The 21499-nt window shown below is 38.1% G+C and overlaps 1 protein-coding gene across 4 annotated transcripts in view; it reads left to right on the top strand.

The window, feature by feature from the left end:
- Nucleotides 1-21274, top strand: part of BANK1 (B cell scaffold protein with ankyrin repeats 1) — a 144094-nt gene extending 122820 nt beyond the window's left edge. For 2 of the 4 annotated variants that reach the window (XR_010083531.1, XR_010083529.1), the window contains exons 11-16: nt 1174-1461; nt 10792-10860; nt 11976-12160; nt 14132-14201; nt 18727-18776; nt 20679-21274. Coding sequence is in view for 1 of the 4 variants with exons in the window: in XM_063423158.1 (XP_063279228.1) it covers nt 1174-1461; nt 10792-10860; nt 11976-12160; nt 14132-14191 (602 nt within the window). In the remaining 3 variants the exon portion in view is untranslated. Of the gene's footprint in view, nt 1-1173; nt 1462-10791; nt 10861-11975; nt 12161-14131; nt 14202-18726; nt 18787-20678 lie in introns of all 4 variants that reach the window. The other 2 variants (XR_010083530.1, XM_063423158.1) reach the window with 2 other exon arrangements.
- Nucleotides 21275-21499: the final 225 nt, after the last annotated feature.

The following is a 21499-nucleotide window of genomic DNA, read 5'->3' as shown; positions in this document are numbered from 1 at the left end:
GACGTGGAAACAAAATATCATTGCAGGAGTATTGACACCACTTGTGGTTTTAAAACCAATATCTTAGCCAGAATGCATGTTGATGGTGCATACTATAAATAATACATCTCATTAACCAATATATCCCACTTACAAAGGTTGTTTGGCTCCTCTGAACCCATAAAGAGGTAATTCTCTAAATGGCATCCAAAGGATTGAAAACAGCAGTAGTGACCACAGCTGACTTTAGCAGCTACACATATGTACAGGCACTAAATTACAGCACAAGGGAAACAAGAGTCCATAAAAGAATTCCAGGCAGGTCCACTGTTTTTGCAGGAAAGATGGGTAATCATGCCAAGGAAGTTATAAATATTTATGGGAACACCAGCCTCAGTGACAGCTTCTAACTCTTAGCAGTTTGTGGATGTTTTAAGGCAAATCAAAACAAACCCAAGTATCAGGGATACCATTTAATGATGTAAAATGCAGAAACTGCAGAAAAGCAATTTCTGAGTAGTTGTACCATGAAATATATGAAGTGTAGAGAATATAGAGCGACATGGAAGTTTTTGGAGGGGGGAGGGTTGGATTGTCTTAGCATAGACTGTAAGAGGTCATACATTTTATTTACATTGTAAAGGAGTTTTCAATTTCTTTTTCACCTTGGCCTACAGTACATCTGTAAAGCCCTCAAAACCCAGTGGGATATTGAAGAGGTAGGAAAATCAGAATTCAACATTTCCTCAATTAAGTTTCAATTCTTAAGTCATTTTTGCAACAGGTAACAAACAGCTTGACTTTCCAGAATGCCAAGGGCCACAGGTACCACTTACTTGGCTTAACCATGAGTTACATGTTAGTTGCAGTTAGCTATATATTGGTGTAACTCTCGTGAGAGTAACTGGGGCACCCGGTATTTCTGCAAAATTAATCCATTTATTTTCTGGCTAATAACTAAGCATCTTCATTTGATAATTTGATGTGAAATCATGAGGAGGCCCTGAAGTTGGAATTATTCTTTTGGAGCATGCTCTCTACTGAGTTACATGATCAGAAGCCCGTGAAAATGAGAGTGCTTTAGTTTAGCAGTGAAATGATGTCTCTGAGCTACTTTAGGAAACTCTAAAGCTTTAAGACAAGTCATAATCTCTCTTTGCCTAGTATATGCAACACAATTCCTTCCTTTTTCAGAGAGGAATTTTGTGATGGACTGGAGTAAAAGAGAACAGGATGATGGACTTGCAACCGCATGCTGCGGAGAAGACAAAGGTACCTGCGAGGAGGACAGCGAGGAGGAGCACCCCTACACCTGTGTGGCACTGGATGAATGTGTGTACGACCTCATCCTGGGGCAGGAGGAGCAGGAGGAGGAGAAAAGGAAGCACTGCAGGTCCTTTATCATGAACAGGCCGCCAGCCCCTGCGCCCCGGCCTGTGTGTTCGCCCCTCAGAGAGGAGAACACTCCCTACATAGCACAAGGTTGGTGCTGCTGCCATGTCAATATTTTCTGGGAGAATGTAGACTCTTCTCTTGGTCTCTTGGAGCAATAACACTTTCTGAAAGACTAAGATCCCTGTTCAGCTGCCTTCAAACCAATACACTGTTTCAGTCAATCTACTCTCACCCTTCAAGTGAGCTGACAACATCTCTGAATAATTTTCAGTTTGCATCAGAGATAGTATCACAGTTTTTATTTAGCTTTAAAAAAATTAAAACAATATGATAGAAAATGAAGAATCACTGGGCTAGCTGTGAGTGTATCTGTTAGAGCAATGCAATGTAGAATGTGCTATTTGAAAGGCCTTTCTTTCCAATTTCATTATCAAAATGGTTTTACTTAAGGCTGAAATCTCTCTTAGAATTTTTTTTCTGATGAGAAGAATTCACTTTTCTGGGAGAAATGTCTGTGTGAGGATTCCTCTTTCAAATATCTTTTCTCCAATTTGAAATGCTAGAAATGGGCATCTCTAGGTAGAGTCACTGTACTTCTTGAAGGAAAAATTATGTCCTTTTACCACTTCAGTGAAAACTGGGTAATTTTTTTGACGTATTTCATGGAAATACAAGACCAGAAGGATTTTAGACATCTTTGTAATCCAATTCAGACTGAAACCAAATTTGAAAGTAACAAAATGAATTCAGTGAATATACTGCAGAGATCTCTTTGTAAGCCCTCAAATCCATCTTGTCTGCATCTCCAGCCTCTTCTACAAAAGCCTGCCAATGCATAAAAATAGGTGGTAAGAAAATAGGCTGTCAAAGGACACCATTAGATTGCTTACTTCATGCTGTGCATGTTTTACACTAAAACACAATTAATACTACCCAAAACATCTTACCAAATACAGAGTAGCACCTCCTCTCTCATGCCTATCTCAGTCAGTGGTATCTTTTATTCTTCCTAGGTAGCTCTCTTCCTCCAGGCTATGTAACTCCAGGTTAGGGCCAGAATGCATGGGCTAATGCATTCATCTTTTAGTTGCTCTTTCTTCAGCATATTCAGGAGGTACAAATCATTACAGTGTAATCCAAGAATGGATGTGTATAGGGGGCCTGTTAGAGCTACAGAAGTGATGAAAGGGCTGCTTTTACTGAGGTTGCTAGAGCAGTGTCTCAAATCTTGGTCCACCATCATCATAGATAGGCCAATGACTTGGAAACCCTTAGTGGAGATGCTTTATTTGGGAGATTGCTTTTACTGTCTTTTGTTGCACTGAAGTGTTTCTGCTGTGTTTATTGGCTAAGGCAGATACTATCAGAGGAACTGCTCTGATGGGGCTGTGGTTCACCATGTGTACATGTTCATATGTAGACACACAAGGGTTTTTTTTACCTTTGCTTTCATAAGCATGTAGTGGTAGACAAATTACTTTCCAGTAGTTCTGTGAAATCAGCCTCCAGCTCATGTCCCTTTGCTTATACAATACAGGAAGAAAAATGGAAACACTTCAAGAAAGATTCAGCTGACCACTCAGATCTCTGTTTTCCTACCTGTCCAGCTGTTTCCAGACCTAGAATATCAGATTTTTGTCCAGGGATTCCTGAGATAGCTAGTGAAATTTTAAACAGAAGGGATATATCTTCAGCTGAAGGATTTTTTTCTTGCTATTTGGATTGGCAATTTTTTTCCTCCACATTGGTTAAAAAAAATCCCCCTCCAAAAAATCAGTCCAGCAACATACTGATTTCCAATTTATTACTTTTTAACTGCTTATATTTGATTAAAAAAAAAAAAAGATTGTTTTATCTGTATGAACCAGGAAACTTCATTCCAGTCCATCATTAAAATCTGCATGTGTCTGCAGCCCTTCCTTTGTAATTTAAGCAGTGTAAAATACTCTAGTTATGCATATACATATTTTTCATACAGTAAATAAATTGATGATGATTTGGGGGTTTGTTTTCATGTATTACATTAAAAAGAGCATCACAGATATTGCAAAGTCAAATAATCAAAAAGTTAGAAATCAGGGAGTTTTTATTCTCCCTGTCAGGAATATTTACAATACAGTAATAAGTAGGTAGCCATATGCAACTTTATCTCAGATATTTTCTTTCATTTCATCTAGTGTTTAAAGTGAGTGAGCATAAAAAAATTCAGTGTTTTTCATTCTCATTTTGTTTAAAATATAATTAATGCCTGCTCCTAGGCCCCATGGGTTGTTTCAGGCCCTCCTGTTATAAACCCTTTGATTCTGCATCCATTGAGTTTTGGGAGGCCCAGTATAAAGTAACTAAGATTCTTTAGGTGAACAGCATTACATAACACTGGTCATTCAAAGCAGAGACCCCACTGATTTCAGTGGCCACTATGAGCTCTCAAAACTTCAAATTAAATCCTTACTGTGTCTAGTCAGTACTCTGATGCCAGGCATTACAAATTAGACTGCTTGTCTGACCTTTGGCCAGGGCTTTGTTGGAAAGAGAAGTCCTGTCCTGAAGAGCAACTTTTAGTTACTTAACTGAGCCAATCTTCCCTCCTCTGTATTCACTTTCTATTTGCTAAATACCTTTTAATTTATAAAACAAATTATTTAGTATCCCTGTGACAAACAGATTGTCTTCACTGTACAGTTCTGGTTGATGTTCAGAACAGTTCCCTTCTGGCATTCAGTAAGACAGGTCCTGTGGAAAAACAGAATGTAGTATGATGCACAGAGGGGAGCTGTGTTAAGGCTACACACCTACTCACAAATGTATTCCCCATGTACTTTGTGAGTTTATGGAAAGCTTCATGCCCCAAGGATTGCAGAGGCTGGTGTGATAGTGCCATGCAGAGATGCAAGAAGAGGACTTTTTTTCTTCCAATTTATGTACCCATAGATGGGCTCATTTATTTTGGGGAGGGAAGTAAACATTGCATAGCAGAAATGCCTTTTGCCTTCTGGGTTGCATGCAGGTGACTCTTTTAAATTAATTTTTATATCCAGCTGGAGAAATCAAATGGCTGAATTTCCATGAGTACTTTCACCACACATTGAATGAAGGCCATGACATCACAACACAGTATCTTCTCCTTTAAGAAAAGTGGTGGCGCTTCTGTGAGAATAGTAACAAAGAAGAAAGCAAACAAATAGCTTTCTTTGTAATAAGCAGCTTTCAAATACATGGAATATCAAGTTTACACTGGACAGAAAGCATGCTCCCTGTAAATTACTCCACTTGGTGTTCTGCAGAACAGGATAGGGAAATTGTTGATCGATAGAAAGCAAACATGGGACTTGACAAGTGTCACTTTCAGAACAAGAGCTACACTTCCAAACTTAGGCAGTAAACACTCAGTGATAAAAGTTGTCATAACTGAACTACCACAATTTACAGTTTGAGCATCTGCCTTGAATTTGCTGACACATAAATTCTGGAAACATGGGGGAGTTGAAAGATTTAAAATGTAACTGTTCTAATAGCTTTTACTCAGTTTCATTTGCTGTACTTTCAAATTTTAATGAACATTCAAACTGCTTTATTGAACACTGGTAAACAGACTGCATTATTAACAGAGAGTATGTTTGTTATTCAATTTAGACCACTCCAAGAATTTTATCTTGTGTATGAAAGGCTCATGAACCAGTGGAGCAGCAAATTGGTGCCAAGTAGCTCGTTGTCCAGATGGTGTGCACTCTTACTGTGCTCCCTTACCATTCCTTAGGTGCTTAGTGTTCCTCTGAAGGTTATTTCAGTGTTTTGTTCAATTGTCTGCTGCCAAAAGAATTGTTAAATAAACATCTGAAGGTGTTGTGTTTTCAGTTTAGAGTGCAATTTTAATGTTCCCTATTGATACCAAGTTTGATTAAGCTGGAAACCAAAGTCCTCAGTGTAGTTGCAGGACAGATACATGAGTTTTTGCTATGCCCCTGCCATTCCTGAAGCCTGACCTACTAGGACTCCCTCAGGGTTAAGGATTGCATTACTGCCCTGGTTTAATCATTTACCTCTCATCACAAACCACTAGTATGAAAGGGTTTCTCTACAGCAAGAATACCTGCCCTATAACAGCATAAATTTCCTATGCTATAGCCTTTATTTCTTTGCAAAGCCCTCAGAAATCCTTGAAGGAATCTATTTCCCTTCTGTGCACTGAAAACATTTTGCTATTTAAAGATAGCTGTTTGTGGAACCTCACCCTAGGGTTAAAAATTAGAATTGTAAAAATATATTTTTCAGTTACTGTTCCAGTGGAGAATAACATTTGCATTGCTCATCAAAATCACAGGGTATGCAGAAGAAGTAGCATCCAGTGGATATTTTTAGGGAAGCAGAATATCTCATATACAGAATAGACAGCATAAACCCACTGAAGTGCATAAATAAAATCCAGAAAAGAACAGTTAGTGTCTTGGAAACTTATCAGGCTGATTACTAGGAAATACAGTGATCGCATCCTGAGTCAGTAATTCTTACTATGCCAATTGTTTAGATGCTCTAAAGCAGGGGTTTCCAAAGTGAAGCCACAGAGGCCATGCAAATTGTAAAACATTTATGTCTCACAGAGGGATTTTGTAGTACTCTCCTACAGGGAGTATAAAGTACTGCACTGAAGAAGAATTTCATTCTGTATTCCTAACTTAAGTGTGTTTTTCCATGAATGAAAATCAAACTGTTCCAAATAGCGTATTTGTAGTAAAAACATATATAGAGTCCTTCCCTTTTTGCTTTTCTCTACTCAAGAAAAATGGGAATAAAGAACTACATTCAGGTTTTGCAAATCCTCTTGAGTATGTCACTAGAGTCCTTCCAGCTCCCACAATCCACAAAGTTAAAATTCTGACAAGAGCAGAAGTGTGAGTGTTTTCATTGTGTGTGGTACTGTGGTACACAGTACAGTGACACCACCCTCTGAGCAGCACTCTAAACTAACCACTGATGCCTCTTCTTCTCACTCACTCTTTACGCCTTCTGTAAGAAGGGGGTTCTGGTATTATTTTTATTATCTTGCTTCAGTGCAGGGGAGTCATCTCCTGAGGTCCCTCTGTGACCAAAGTTGCTGGGATTCTAACAGATTTGAGCTCATATTTGTCAGACTCAGAATCTCACTGCAAATCATGAAGGGAATTGCTGGTGAGCATAAGTTTATTTTTGGATTAATATTTTCACATTGTCATTACGCCATAATTACTTTTCATTTTGTTTTTGGTATGATAAAATGGATTGGTTCATTCTCAGCCAACTAAACTGCTGTGGAAGAAAGAGGGTGGCAATAGCCTGTGTAAGTTGGGGTGAGTGGATAAGATGCTATCACTGAAAAGTCCTGGCAATGTAAGGAAGCAACATGGCAGGTTGGTATTTCTGTGGGTGCACTTGGCATCACTTAGTCTTTATTCTGATTAAATGATTGTTGTGTGTTCTCAAAAACATCCTGAGTGTCACGCTGTCCATTTAGACCTGATCAGAATTTTTGTATCAGTGTAAATGTGGTCACTTACAACTTCTCTGTCCTTTTCCCTTTGCCTTGTCATGGTGCAGGTGTACCCAGACACCGATGCTGCCCTCACAGGACAGCTTCTGGGACTTGAGCCTTTGTGACCTTGCAGCATACAGCCATCCCTTCTCCACAATGCCTGGATCTGCCTAGATCAAATTCACGAGCCATGATGATACGCTTTTAATCCATGCTCATCTGCCTTGCCTTGTGAAAAGAAAAATGTCTGTTTACAAGGTCCCATTTCCTTAGCTGATTTCATGTTACGAGCCACTGGAATTTTTTGTTTTAATTTTGAATATGTGAAATATTTTGTGTAAATTTTGGGTCATTAATCATCCCTTACAAAACTTACTGGTTAGCATTGCATTGATGACCTCTCCGGACTCCTCATGCTGAGTGATGTTCAGTATGTTAGCAAACAAAAAAAAAAAAAAAGGAAAATGAGATCTAAAAAGATAGGAACAAAAATCTGCAGAGTTCTCCTCTCCTGAATAATAAGCATCATTCCACTATATCCCTTCCTTAGTATTCTCAGTGTATTTGTCATCTCTTGCTGTGCTACCTTTAATTTACAATACAATCCCTACAAAAAAAAAGAACTTGGAGGATTTATTTGCCTAGGTACTATGCATGCACAATTTAAATGTTAAAATGATTAAATAATGTGGAAAAAGTTGAATGGACAAAGACAGGAGTCTCTCCCTGCAATATATCCTAACCAGCAATTCACCCTTCCATCTCTATTCTTCCATTAATCATTAATTAATTACATGACGATTCTAAAATGAAGGAAGCAAAAACCTACTAAGAACAAGGAGGCAGCTTGCAAACCCACTGTAATTTGCAACTGAGTTGTGTTACTAAGTGCAACCCTAGTGTACTAATTAATTTGAATTATCACTTAGCCATGTGTTCATATAAAGATTTTGTTTTCCTGTATTTTAATTTGGAATGTTTCCTAAGGAAAACAGTAGAAAATAGATAATTTTGTTTGGAACATCAGCTCAATGAAGCTGATGAATAAATGCATTTTGAATTTCCTAAGAAAGCTGAATTCAAAATAGGGTATTTATTGATGGATTTTTTAAATCACTATGTCTTTTCTCCTTTGTGTTTGTGCTATTGAAAGTGTCAAGTAAGTATGTATTAGGTATGATTAGCTCATATATTCTTTCAGACAGTAGGTTCATCAGTCTAGCTTTGTTTGAATCACTAGTGCATAGTAGAAACTCATTTCATTTTTAGAGGTAATGTTGCCAATTCAACAAATCAGGCAACATCCCTCACAGTTTAGATGAGTAAAGTAAGATATAAATTAGAAACCATATCTTAGTTGATTATTGCTTCTTAGCTTCTTAGCTGATATGAATTCTTCTCTCCCAGGATCTAACTCTTCCCATGTTTTGATTTCCTATGTTTCTTAATTATGTTGCAAAATTTTTGAAATGTCATAGTGTATCTGTGACTCCTTAACATTACAGCTGTCTTAGAACTTCAATTAATTCTGAAAATCAAATTCCAGTTCCTTTTGTCAACCTGCAGCTATTGTAAAAATTCATTCTCTTTTTCTAGGCCCTTTATACTCACCACAGTTTTTTGCAATTTTAGTACTGTAAAATGGTCTTCCTAGGTCAGAATCATACACAAAAGACTTAGATTTCAAATATTTCTAACCCTCTGGTGGTGCTAACCATGAAAATATTAACCAAATTTCAAGCCTCATGGCATTATTTACCTGCATGTGCAGACAGCCTAAAACACTTTTAGTTTGTCTCAGATAAAACAGGCAATTCAGAGTTCCTTGGATTCCACTCACTTTCCAAGACTTATGTTAGAGATTTTCCCAGAGCTCTGCATATTTGCCACAAAATTTGTGATTTGTCACACTTTTTAAATGTTGTTTTCTGATTTCATGGCCTATTAGAAAATTTTGCCATAGTTTCATTCTCTTTGAGTTTGCTTTGCTGGAAGAATATTTAGGTTACATTACATTCTTAAAGAGAAATCTTACTACGTACGAAATGAAAATGTATTTAGAATGTATTTGCAAAGAACTTCATCTGTATCGTGTAGCAGCTGAAGAGAGGAGAGGGAATGAAGTGGAATTACTTATTAGTTCTCTCAGCCTCCTTTAATTCCAAGAAACTGCAAAAAGAGTTTGTTATAGACAAAAACTAAATGACATATATAGGGTCAGGACATTTAATGTGTGGATTATGACCTACGAGCATCTGTGGGTACTTTAGCCAGTCACAACATTAAAAATCCAAAAAGATTCTCTTTCTGATCCTACAGATGTTTTTGAAGGGTGCAAAAATATGTATGAAGTACTGGAACATTTTAATCAGATTATCTGTGCCAGAGAGGCCCAGAAAAATAAAAAAATGTATATTCTTACTTGAAGGATTGTGACATTCTGACACTTAAAAACATTTTAATATTAATACTGCTTTACTGAAGGAATATTTACTTTATCTTCCATAAAAATATAATGGAATGTATCCCTATGCAAGATTACCTGTTTCTTTTATTTCACTGCTGTGTTCATTTAGTTCATAAGTAATTGGAATGTGGGAATGAAACGGTGAATTGCCAGAGTTTTCCCTAAACCTATGGCAGTCGTATGGTGGAGTGTTCTTGCCTTTCCAGGCATTCCAGAAACAGGTATTTGCTTTCACTGACCTCACCCACCCTGAATACTTGCTGCCAACTAAAATCATTTCAGCAAGATGCGGCACATAAAGTGGTTGTAACAATTTTACTTTTCACTGGAAGAGTAATTCCATTTCTGATTACTCCAACACTGCAAAACTCAGCAGAAATTTCAAAGCCTATCAATTAAAGTGCTTTCTAATCAGGCATATTGTTGAGAATGTCCCTTTTCCTCCTTATGCAGTAAAATTCAGGCTGCCTGCATTACCTCTGTGCTCTCATTACTATAATTTCATCTTTAAAAGGAGAATATTATTTCAAGTAAAGAGGAAAACACTGCAACCATACTTGATAGAATACTTTGATAATTACAAAGAAAAGTATTTAAAAAGTTAAAATCTATCAGTGTTTGGCTGAGCTAGGGACACAACAGAGAACGTGCCTGCTCTGCTGCTTGAGCAGAGCTCCCTTGACCTGGGCCTTGGTCCCCAGGAAAATATTTGCTCCACTGAACTGGCACATTTGCTGCACTGCAGTGATGACAGAGGATTACTTAATTGGTAGGAATTATTCTAGGTTCTAGATTGTCAGTTTGTTTAGCAAAAATCAGAACTGAGACTTGAGAGAAAGCTACTGCCACACAGACTAAGTCAGAAACTGAGCAATTCCCACCTTCTGGGTGTTACATATGCTGCCAGCAAAAGTTCGAGTGTAGCATTTCAGGGTGTATCCATGCTGGCTGTACTCTGGGCACTTCACAGGAGTGGGAATGATGGGCTGCTCTAACAGAGGGGTTCTGCTTTGCTGTTTCTAGTGCTTGAATAAAGTAGACACAAATATGCACACAGATTTTCTTCAGCAGTGGCAATATTGGGGTGTTTTCTGCCTTAGCTTTCCCCATAAAATGAAGAACAAGCTACAGTGCCTGTATCATGTGAAGAACTCCAAGATCCTGCTGTTTCTTCTAAACAAGTAATATGCAAGTGTGATAAATCCTTTTAATTTTCTTCAAAGCTTCATGTAATGGTTTCTCTAACATCGATTATCCTGCCGTTCTGTGCAACAATTTTTCAAGTAATTAACATTAGGCTGACAAGTGGGTTGAAAAATACTCCTAGACTAGAACAAAAAATGTATTCCAGCCTGCTTTTATGAGTGTCCTTCCTTTGTTTTATAATGTGTGATGGTTTTTATGGCCATTTTTCAACTTCCTTATGTTCTTAATTTTGTTGCAGTGTTTCAGCAAAAGGCCTGTCGAGTGACCAGTGACCACAGCAGGACATACTGCGAGGCCAGGAATCCTGGTACAGAATTTAATTTAGCTCTTTAACTGCCTTGATATTTTTCAGTAGAATTAGTAGAGTTTTGCTGTAACTTGATTTTGGGTGATTTAGCATCTGTTTTGCCACCTACGATTTATATCCTTAATGGCATTGCAGCATTAAGAGATTAGATTAAAGAAAAAAGAATAAAAGTTATAGTCTTGTAGGAAAGATTTGTAGAGTCAGAGTTACTTTACATTTTTCTGTTTCCCTTCGTGACTGTGATTAAAGCAAGATAAGGAATGACAGGAGGGCTCACCTGTGCAGTAATTAGAGCCATGGAGAGACAGAAGTGGAGGGAGCAATAGTTCTCTCCTGGGTGCCCTAAGATGCATGTAAAATTAGTTACTTGTGGCAGTCCAGTTGTTATTTGAGTTGTAGCACATTACAATGTTGCTACTATAAATTCCATTAATGGTACCCCTTTGAACAATCTTTCCTTGCTTGAAATTAAGATGTGGTCCCTGATGTAACAGAAAAACTGACCCAAATCATGTAAATGGTTTAAACTTTTGTCCTAGCCACACTCCCCATGCAGTGAAATGTGTAACAGCCTCACAGGGGGCTCAGAAGCCCTGTTCCATGTCTACACATGTTTTCTGGATCAGCCATTCCAGTATCAGTATCCTGGGAAGAAGCAGTGGTACACCTCCCTGGGCCAGGCTGTGAATCTGATAACAAACATCTCCCTTCAGATGTGCACTGTATCATAATCTCCAGGAACACTGGGCTGCAGTGTTTCCTTGTTGCTGCAATGTATTTAATAACATATTTCCTTCCTTGGAAGAAGGCAGTCTTGTGAAATTTCCGGACCAAATTTCATCCACTACTTTTGAGATATGTAATGTATGGCGCTGAAGAAGAAAGGAAAAAAAAGCACTGTGGGTATTTTATAAAGCAACCATTTCCTTTAAAATGTCAGTGCTGTAACTGTAGTGCTAGAAAGAATTTCTTTTATGAACCAACACTAATGGAGAATCCATGGACCAGGGCAGTAGCAATGAAGGAAATGTTTGGGATTCTGCTCTGCTGCCCAAGAGTAATGGCAATATCCTCATTGATTTGTTGCATTTCTCACTTTGTACATTTTGTTGTAGAAGCACACAGAGGCCACACTGAGACAGTAAATTGCAGCACTGTGGTACACAAGATCCCTCCTGAACAGGAAGAACTCATCCACTTGCAGGAACAGGTGAAAAAGGGGGCAATTTCTGTGGATGAAGCCCTTGACAGATTTAAACAGTGGCAGAATAAAAAGCAGAGACTACCATCCACTCAACAGGTATGAGTTTGAAATTTGTTCCTTGATAGGAATCTTGATCGGATGTTCTAAAATCAAGTTCATGTGTTTTGGCTCCTGCATATGAGGTCAAAAGTAATAATCATGATTTATATGAAAATCAGCTCCCTAGGAGCTTGCTGGTTATGGTTCTGAATCTTCTAGATACCTGTTTCAACTAGATACCTGTTTTCTGAGTTTGGTTAAAATCCAGAGTTAAATATGTGGTCTCCTAAGACTTGTGTTTTAAACTCCTGGGTGACATGCATCTTTCATGAAACCATAAACCTTATGTCACCAAACAAACCAAATGTGTTAGTGTCAGCTAACAGAAACATGACTGTATCAAACATACATTTATTCTAGCAATTAAAATGTATTAACTTACATCAGGCTTTATGCCTCTCTGAAAGGGTTGGATATACTTAGTGAAATCCACAATTGTTGGCAATGCTCTACAGCTCCTTTGTATTCAGTGTATGGAGTAAACTGATATTGTAATAAGTTAGCTGAGACTCCATTTTCTTCATGCACGAAAAGCCAATTCTTTATTCACATCACTTATTTTATGCAGTTTCCACAGACATATTGGCTGATAGTTTTCTTACTATGTTTTGGTCAAAAGGTGATTTGTGTGTACAGGCTAAGATTCAGGTTGTTTACATTTTTTCCTTTATGGGTTCTTATGGAACAGATCTTATTGTTTACGCGGATGCATTCATTTTTCATTTTAAAAATAGGTTGTTGTGTTAACGAACCTTTCATACCAAGATGGTTTTGGCATGGGAACTTGCAAATTGCTTAACTGCACTTGGAAGAGATGACAGGCTAGCTATTAAATGAATAGAGCAGGCCTGATTTTATGAGGCCTTTCTTTTATAATTCTTCTACCTGTCACAACAAATTGAGGTGCACAAAAACAGGATTTACAAAAGCCCACATACTGAGTTACAGAAGGAACTGCATGAAAGCTGCAAGTCATGGAGAGGAAGTTTGTTAATTAGTTCTAAAAAGACACATGAAGGAAGAGGTTATGCCCTCATTTTATATGAGGTCACACATTAACAAAAATAATTTCTTGTTGTCATTTAGTAGAAAGAGGAAAAGCAAAGCTAGTCTGCTGCTTTGCAGAATGAAGAGCTATCAGATACTGCCAGCAAGGAGAGTGCTCTTTGTGTTTGCCTCTACTTGAAAGTCTGAGCTTTGTCACCACGGTGGAACACTTAGAAGCAAAAGTGCAAGGGCCTGGAACAGTTTGGGAGCCATTTCCCAAGCTGAGCATAAGCAGCACAGAACCAGGATGCTACCTTCCAAATCCATCTGCAGCCAAGCATGTGGATGAATTGCTGGTATTGCTCTCAGTCAGGGCATTTCTTGTGGAGGGAGATTTTATCTGATCTATGCCATGATAGCAGCACCAAGTTACAAGTTCTGGAGTTTTTTCTGGTGAACTATAAGATGCCCATATTTCAAGGAAGATTTACTTAGCCTGTTTTCCGTGCTTCAGGGAAAAAGCTGCTTTGTAGTGGTGGTTTTTAGCCTGCATTGCATGTGTGACTTTTCTTTGGTTTTGTTCCATAGAAAAGTCTTTTCTTCTTACTCCTTTATAAACATGATGAACTGACTTCATGCTGTCACTGCAGTTTTTTATCCTTCACTTGGATTTTTGAGGAAAAATCACTTTTCCAATGCAAACAAACCAACCCCAAACAAACAGAAAAGAACACCCAAACCTCTGTAATCTAATACCAGAACCATTTTACCTCACTGCTGGCAGGGACAACTCCACAAGAGTCTTAGGTAAAAATGCTAAAATTAGCATCATAAACATTTTTCAGTCTTTTAAATTATTTTCCAGGGGAGAGATACTTGGTGTTAAGAAATCTAAAGAATGGAGCTTTTATAGTGTCTTACTATTTCTACAGTAAACTTCCATTACTGATTTCTGCTGTTGGTTTATGTTTGTTTTTTTAGTTGAAGGAAAAAGTGCAGCACCTTAGAGACACCGCTATCAGAAACAGACAAGAAAATTAAAACCTGAATGGTAAGTTGCTCTTTTTCTGCCTTTAAGGACTCTGCAGCCTTGAACTATAAGTGTACTGCAGAGGTCTGATCCAATCCCTTTTGGATTGGGCATTGAATTTGTAATGAATATTTTCTGTATCTGACCACATTTATTTTAGAATAATCAGGCCTTCAGCAGTGTCAAGATTTCATCCCAAAGATGAACTCACTGCGAGTTAATGGGGCATAAAATTTACCAAGTCTCTGTGGATCAGCTTCTCTGTAGCTTATTTCCCACTGCATCATCAGAATTTGGGTAGATGGCTTCTTTAGAACAATTTGCTTGATTACTTCAATATTTTATTTGTATATCAGCCATCAATTTGCAAATTCTTGATGATATTTCTACTGCTACAGCAGTTTTTGTGAGTATTGTGGTCATTATTTAAAACTGTATCATTGGTGATTTAAGACACTTTTTTCCGTTTTGGGGGAAGAAGGGGATTTTTGGAGTTGTCCCGTGCAGGACCAGGAGCTGGACTCTATGACGATTTCAGGTGCCTTCCAACTCAGAATATTCTATGATTCTTCCTGATTGAATGTCATCTATAATAGTATAAAGCATCTGCTTTTCCTGCAAAGATTTTCTCTTGTTGTTACAAAAAGAACCTATTAGCTAGTGTTGGGTTTAGACCTTTGATTTCTGTAAGCTTCAGTACATATACTGAAAGGAAAATCAGTGTTTTTTTCACACTGGACTCAGTACTATTTGTATATCTCTATTTAAAATTATCTCCTAAATGTGTTATTTCCTTACTGCAAGAGAGAAAAATAATGCACAGTACTGCTTCCATTATTCTCTTTGACAGTGTTGTACTTATGTCAATTTGTGAGGTACTGTAATTAATTAAGGAAAATTCCTGCTGGCCCAGTAGCAGCTCTGCAGTCCAGATATTTCAGCTTTAATATCCTCTGTGGCTGGTAGGAGGGCAACATCCTGGGCAAAAGCCTTCACAAGGTGCTCAGAGCCTGAGGGCTTGGGACCACTGCAACTCATGAGAGCATGAGGGTGACTCTTGGACATGACTCTTGGAAAGTATTTGTAGGGCTTCATTTTAAGACCACAGCAGCAGTCCTGCCTCTGTAGCTGTCCTCCTTCTCCAGAGTTCATTATTGAGTCATACCAGCAGAAATATAGTATCAACAGCAGAATTGTTAATTTTGTGAAATTATCCAGTAATTCAGATAATGATTGCTATATTCCCTTCTGATGCTAACCTCACTGCCCTCTGTTACACTGTCATAAATCCTGTGATGCATATAAATCAGCAGCTTTGCACTGCAGAAATACAGGGGGAGGAATCATTATGGTCTGCATGTAACAAGAGAAATCAAATATTTCAATGCTTGAAAAAAAAGGACTCTAGAACTGAAAGCGTATCAATGGCGAGAGTGAACAAGGATCTCAGAAGGAGGACCTCTATGTCCAGATATAAACTGCCTGAAAACAAAATGACAATCACTTTCTCTTCTCCTTTGAAATTCCTAAAGAAAGCAGACAAGAGAGCATTCATCTGAGAAACATTTTGTTTCACATGCCATTTAGTAAAGTGGTATGTGTGAATGTCAGCAATCCTCAGATTTATTCAAAGAATGCTAGTTTTCACATGTCTATACAGACTCTCCCTGCTGTACCTTTAAAAACATGGGCCTCCCTCTCTAGACTCCATGTTTGAAATCAGGATTTGCACAGTCTTGTTCGTCGTCAGTTTTTGAAGTCTTGATTGAGGATTTAAAGAGATCACATCTAAAGTTTGCTAGAAAAGATTTTATTTCAAAGAGAAAGGAAAATATCTCCTAGAAATTAGTAAGGGACATAATTTTTAGTTTCTTGGTAAGTTTGATCTTGCTTCCACTGTAATGAAGTTATTAATGAAAGTGGCACTCATTTCAGTCTTCCATTATAACATTTGATGCTATCTCAAATATCATGTCTCATTTTGTAACGGTTTAGTATAGGACTGAATAATACCCTAAAAAAATCAACTGCAAAGCAGAAGGTTCTGCCACTCTTGGAGTGAAATATCTACAAAACCCTGTTTTAAGAACCACTAAATAAGGCCTAGGCATGAAGAATGTTCATTTGTGGAAAATACAGGCAGGGACAATGCTTTAGCTCAATACTGGTCTGACACACTTCTGATCTGACATGTAGCCATTGATAGTAATTTTTTTCCAAGATGTTAGCCAACAGACCAAAACCAACAAAAACAAATACCTTAAATAAAATTTCAGGGAAATACATAGAAGATTTGTGGGCAAAAGCTGCACTTTTAAGTCTGAATAGCCCAGATTTTTCAGGGTGCACCACCAAAGTACTGAACTAGAAGTAGCCTATTCCCCATGGGAAACTTTATCTTTGAGCAAGACTCCTTAAGTTTAGGTAAGGCTGGAGAGTCTTGGATTTGTGCATGTCCACTAACAGAACAAATGGCAGCAGCTGAGACAATATTTAGACAAGGATTACTAGACAAGTTTTCTTCAAAGTCCTAAAAAACAACACAGCTTTCATATGCATCCCACGTTCTTACTTCTTAGCACATAGGAAGATTTAAAAACCTGTGTGATGCCTATCTACATCACTGGGCATTTGAATTCCCTATGTGAATCTCATTTAGCCATTTCTGAACATGGAATTTCAAATTCTGCCTACTATTGCAGTTACATTATGGCACCTTGTGTGTCACATCCCACAGGTTTAGTCATCCAGCCCCTAAAAATATGCACAAGCTTGTAGAAACTACATAAGATGGTTTGAGTTGCTTGTAGTTAGCTATCCCCTCATAGCTAATCTCTGTAGAACCTTGAACTTGTTTGCTAGGGAGGGAAGTGCCAGGTCCCTCATCAAAACTGGGCATGATTGATGCTCTGTTCTCCAGGCTTGGCATAGCAGCAAGAACTGAGTATTAGTTGTTCCTGCTTCATTGCTAGGTAATGAGGAAGACAGAGGCCACAGAGGCCCATCTATAACTCAGCTGGACTTCAGGAGACAAATACTGCATTAAGTAAATGTTATGCTTGATTTATTATTATTGGTAGTGGTGTTACTACAACTGTTATTTCAATGCCAGCAACTTCTATAACAGCTGAAGGTAGGTATTGGAAAAAATGTTAGATGTTTCAGTAGTCCTCCAATGACAAATATACCCATGGGACAAATGAGCAGTTCAGTCTTTGCATCTGTTCAGTATTGGCATCCCTGGCAAGACTGGCAAGGTAAGTGGCCTGCTGTGGAAAGGTCAAAGCTTTTTCCACAGTCTACTCAACTGCAAGCATTTATCTCTTAGCTGTTAAAATTAGTAGGTATTGACACTGAAAATGGCCTTCCTATCAAGAAGGATAACTTTACTAGCTGTTGCTGTTGACATTTTAATACTGACCTGCTCCTGTAAGGTCTTGTAAGTAGCCAGGTAATCCACTACAGTAAAGATGTCCTCCACAGAATTTCTTCTTCCACATTTTGATTTCCAAATCTGTAGATGCCCAGCTTGCTGCCAAAAACCAAGTCTCCTTCCCATCTTGATCCAAAAAACACCCAGAAGAGCATTATGCACATTCTACAAACTGGCAGGTTATTGATTACATTTGCTATCCAAAATGTCTGGCTTCATTCCCCAGCCCTCATCAGTGCCTTGTTTTCAGTCCAAGTTGCCAACAGATTGCTTATTCATCATTTGATGCCTCTCCAGCTTGCAGGTTGTGGCTAAGTAGAGTTCCCTGAAAACTGAAAAAACACCTCTTATTTTTGAGCACAATCACTGATTTCTGATGTCTCTGCTAGGCCAACGGGAAGATGAAAAAAGACCCTAATTTTGGCATTTGGATTTACAGGCACTACAACTTTAGTCAACTTAGCAAAGTTGAAATAACATGGGATCCTGAAGCCCATACAAGCTTTTGTATGTTTGGACAGTGAGGAAGTTGTAAAAAGCTGTGTTTTTTCCTTTGTGGCTTCAATAGTATTTCAGTCAAGATTTCTAGTCTTGAAAAGACTTTCTTGCTGGTAATTTACAATAGTGTCCATTGGACTTGTGAAGAACATCTTTAGCCTGGCTTATTTCCAATTTCTTGAGCTTCACATGATGCTCAAAGTTTAAATCTAGAAAATAACAAAAATCAGTTTCCTACTTATTTGTCACCAAGTCAGGTCTTTGTGATGCAAGCTCACAGTCCCACTGCTGACAGGAGTTCACCAAGACAATGAATATCCATGTATCTCTCACCTCTCCTAATTGCCACCAAGAGAGAACAGCCTTGATGTTGGGAATAAGATTTGTACAAAATCCAGCTCATGTCATTCTGCCATACAACAACAGATTATTTCTGTGAGTGTCTCTTGCTCCCCTGCTCCCAGGAACATGTGTTGTCTTCATATGTTAAGTAAAGCACACAGAAATGACTCATTGTAGAAATGTGTTTTCTGAATTATTCATCTTCAAAAGATATTTTATACAAGCCTAACTTATTGATTTAAATGATTATTGATTGCATCTTTTTCTTTTTAGTCAACAGCTAGGAACCCAACAGACAAGGAGCAGATCCTTAATTACGAGGGGTAAGAGCAGGTATACAGATGCATGCACACACACACAAATGTTTTTTGTCATGGAAACAAACACTTGTGGAGGTACTTTCCATCGGAGTGCATTTGTGTAACAGGAGGATGGAAGTGCATCTCAGACAGAGGCTCTGATTTCACAAGATAAACCATTATCATCACACAGTCTGGTTGGTACTAGAGCTTTTTTGTCAGTATCAACCTATTTTTGTTTAGTGCAAGGCAGATTAGCATGCAGTGAGGCACTGAGCTCACATGTGGGTGCAGCTGAAGAGAGTTCCTGCCATTTATTGCTACTAAGGCAGGGTATGCACCTAAAGGCTGTATCAGAGTCCAGTCCTACGTCCTGATTTCACAAGCAGTATCAAACACATTGAATGAAGTTGAAAGCCACAGATACAATAAAGTGTCCAGACCAAACACAAGACCAATGGTCTTTTCAGTGCTGGGAAGCTTAGAGGTGATGATAGTGTCTCCATAAACAGCAGAATTTTCAAATGGTTATCTTGGGTTCGGGGCCTCTAATGACCTCTGTAATAGTTAAGGGTTTAATTATTGCTATCTCCTACCTGTGTGCTTCCATTTATATCTCATTATATTGCTATTAGATTAAGATATTGTTGTAGTATTAATATTTTGTTATTGTTATGTAGTATTATTAAGTAATATTTGTTCACGGTAGCAAATTGATGCAATTTATTCCTGAAGACAACTGTAATTTTAAAGGCTTTGTTAGCTAAGTTACTGTGATTCAATTTGCCTCTCCAGCTTTTCCAACTGAGGGGAGTGCAGTGTGGTACTGTTGCTATTTTTTTGGACCAGAAAATGGGTTATCTTGAGTGGAGTCTCTTCTACCACCCTACTCTCTTGTAAAGGAGAGGGAAGTTGTTTCTTACAAGAACTGTGTGTCCATGTGTGATTTCTGGAGCCAACTGCTCACCTGCTCTGGAGTGCAGTATCCAGACCATAAAACAATAGATGTTGCTGTCTCTGCTTAAAATCTCCTGCTGCTTATCCTCTGAATCACTTGTTCACATTTCCCCTCTTCAAAAGTTCTCATAAGAACAACAAAAAAAAGAGTCTTATGACCTGAGCTGAAAACGAAGAACTATTGGTCCTCCTTCAAAAGGCAGCTTAACTCCTACATGGGCACTCCTATGGAGCTGTTTCCTTGAGTGGAGATGAAGTCACCTACACTTAATGAGTAAAAAAGCTTTGAACTTTAAAAGCTCTGAGGCTGGAGAAAGCTATTACAAAAAACTGGGTAACATCAGAGATGCTTATAAATTCCAGATTGCTAAAGTGAGATGAATCATGCAAGGGGAGAGGGGGAATTACCTCTGGGATCAGAATAGGTGATTTCTGTCACTTTAAGAAAATAATTATGTGGGAGAGAGGTGAATTAGATGTGGGAGAACTTGCAAATACAATTTCTCCAGAACATTCAATAAATTCTGTTTGTGAATTATTCACATCAAACTCCTCCTCTGCAAATTATGGCCTCCCCATAATTTTCTTGCTGTTTTCTGTCTTCAGATTGGTTCAAAGAAACCACTTCTTTTTTAAAGATTAATTTCAGGAAGATTTTTGAGTGTTTGACTGTTACAAAAAATTGCAGATAAACATTCAAGACCTACCTTTCTATTGCTCATGTTTTGACTCTCCAGACAGTTGAATTTTCAACTCCAGTGCAAAGTTCTTAGCTAACTTAGTTAAGAATCACATTTTCCTTCCACGAGGTAGGAGGAGGACAAGGGAATTGATATCCAGCTGGGGGACGTGAAGGAACAGAATAGTTTTGATTCTTTCATACTCATTTCAACAAATACAGTTTGATCTTATTCTAAACAAACCTGACCAATCCATTGAATAACAGGCATTTTTCATCATTACCTGCAGGTTGACTCTCCAGCCAGCTGCACATCCTCTGCTTGGCATCCCACACGTGTTCCAGCTGTGCCCTGACAGCCTCAGGCTCCAGCCCATCCTGCACTGACACTGCCGTGGGATCATTGCTGCACTTCCGTGCCTTGGGTTCTCTCACCAGGGCCAGCTCTGGAAGAAGACCAGGATCACTGAAGCAAATTAATAGGGTTTCTTGTAAAGTCATCACCGAATTTTACACCTTTTCTTTGCTTTTCCTTTTTTCAAGATGACAGCTCACAAGTTATATAAAGATGTATTGCGTGCTTTGGCTAATAATTTTTGAAGTCATTTCAGTTTTTCCATTGTGCTTGATAAGTTGTTTGAAAGTAGATTTTATGCACAAAAGAGAAAGATTGTAGAAGGTTATAAAGACTATGAAGGCAAGTAAATAAAATTTAGCTTTTACTTTTTGTTGAAACATTTTTATATTAACTCTGTAAAAAATTTGTCTTTCCTAGGCATAATTGTATTTCATCACCAGTTTAAATAATTGTACTCACATTAAAGCTAATTTCTTAAGCCAAACTATGTAAACCAGTACTAATTATCTACTAACACATTAAAGTGATTCCAGGAATTTGGTTTACAAGGAAATTGTGTTTTGTTTAGTAAGGTGACTAGTGCAAATTATATCCAGAACAAAACCACTTTCTACTTTCTACTGCATTAACACAGAAACAGTAAAGGAATAAATATGGATAATGGGTATAATGGTCTGCATTCCCATAGTATTACTCTACAAAATTTAAGTGAGCTTGTGATGATACAAGGGTATGCAAAACGACTAGCCCTAT

The sequence above is a fragment of the Prinia subflava genome, chromosome Z, assembly GCF_021018805.1.
Source record: "Prinia subflava isolate CZ2003 ecotype Zambia chromosome Z, Cam_Psub_1.2, whole genome shotgun sequence".
Classification (NCBI taxonomy): domain Eukaryota; kingdom Metazoa; phylum Chordata; class Aves; order Passeriformes; family Cisticolidae; genus Prinia; species Prinia subflava.
Note: the sequence above shows the minus strand (reverse complement) of the source record. Positions and strands in the feature narration are given on the sequence as shown.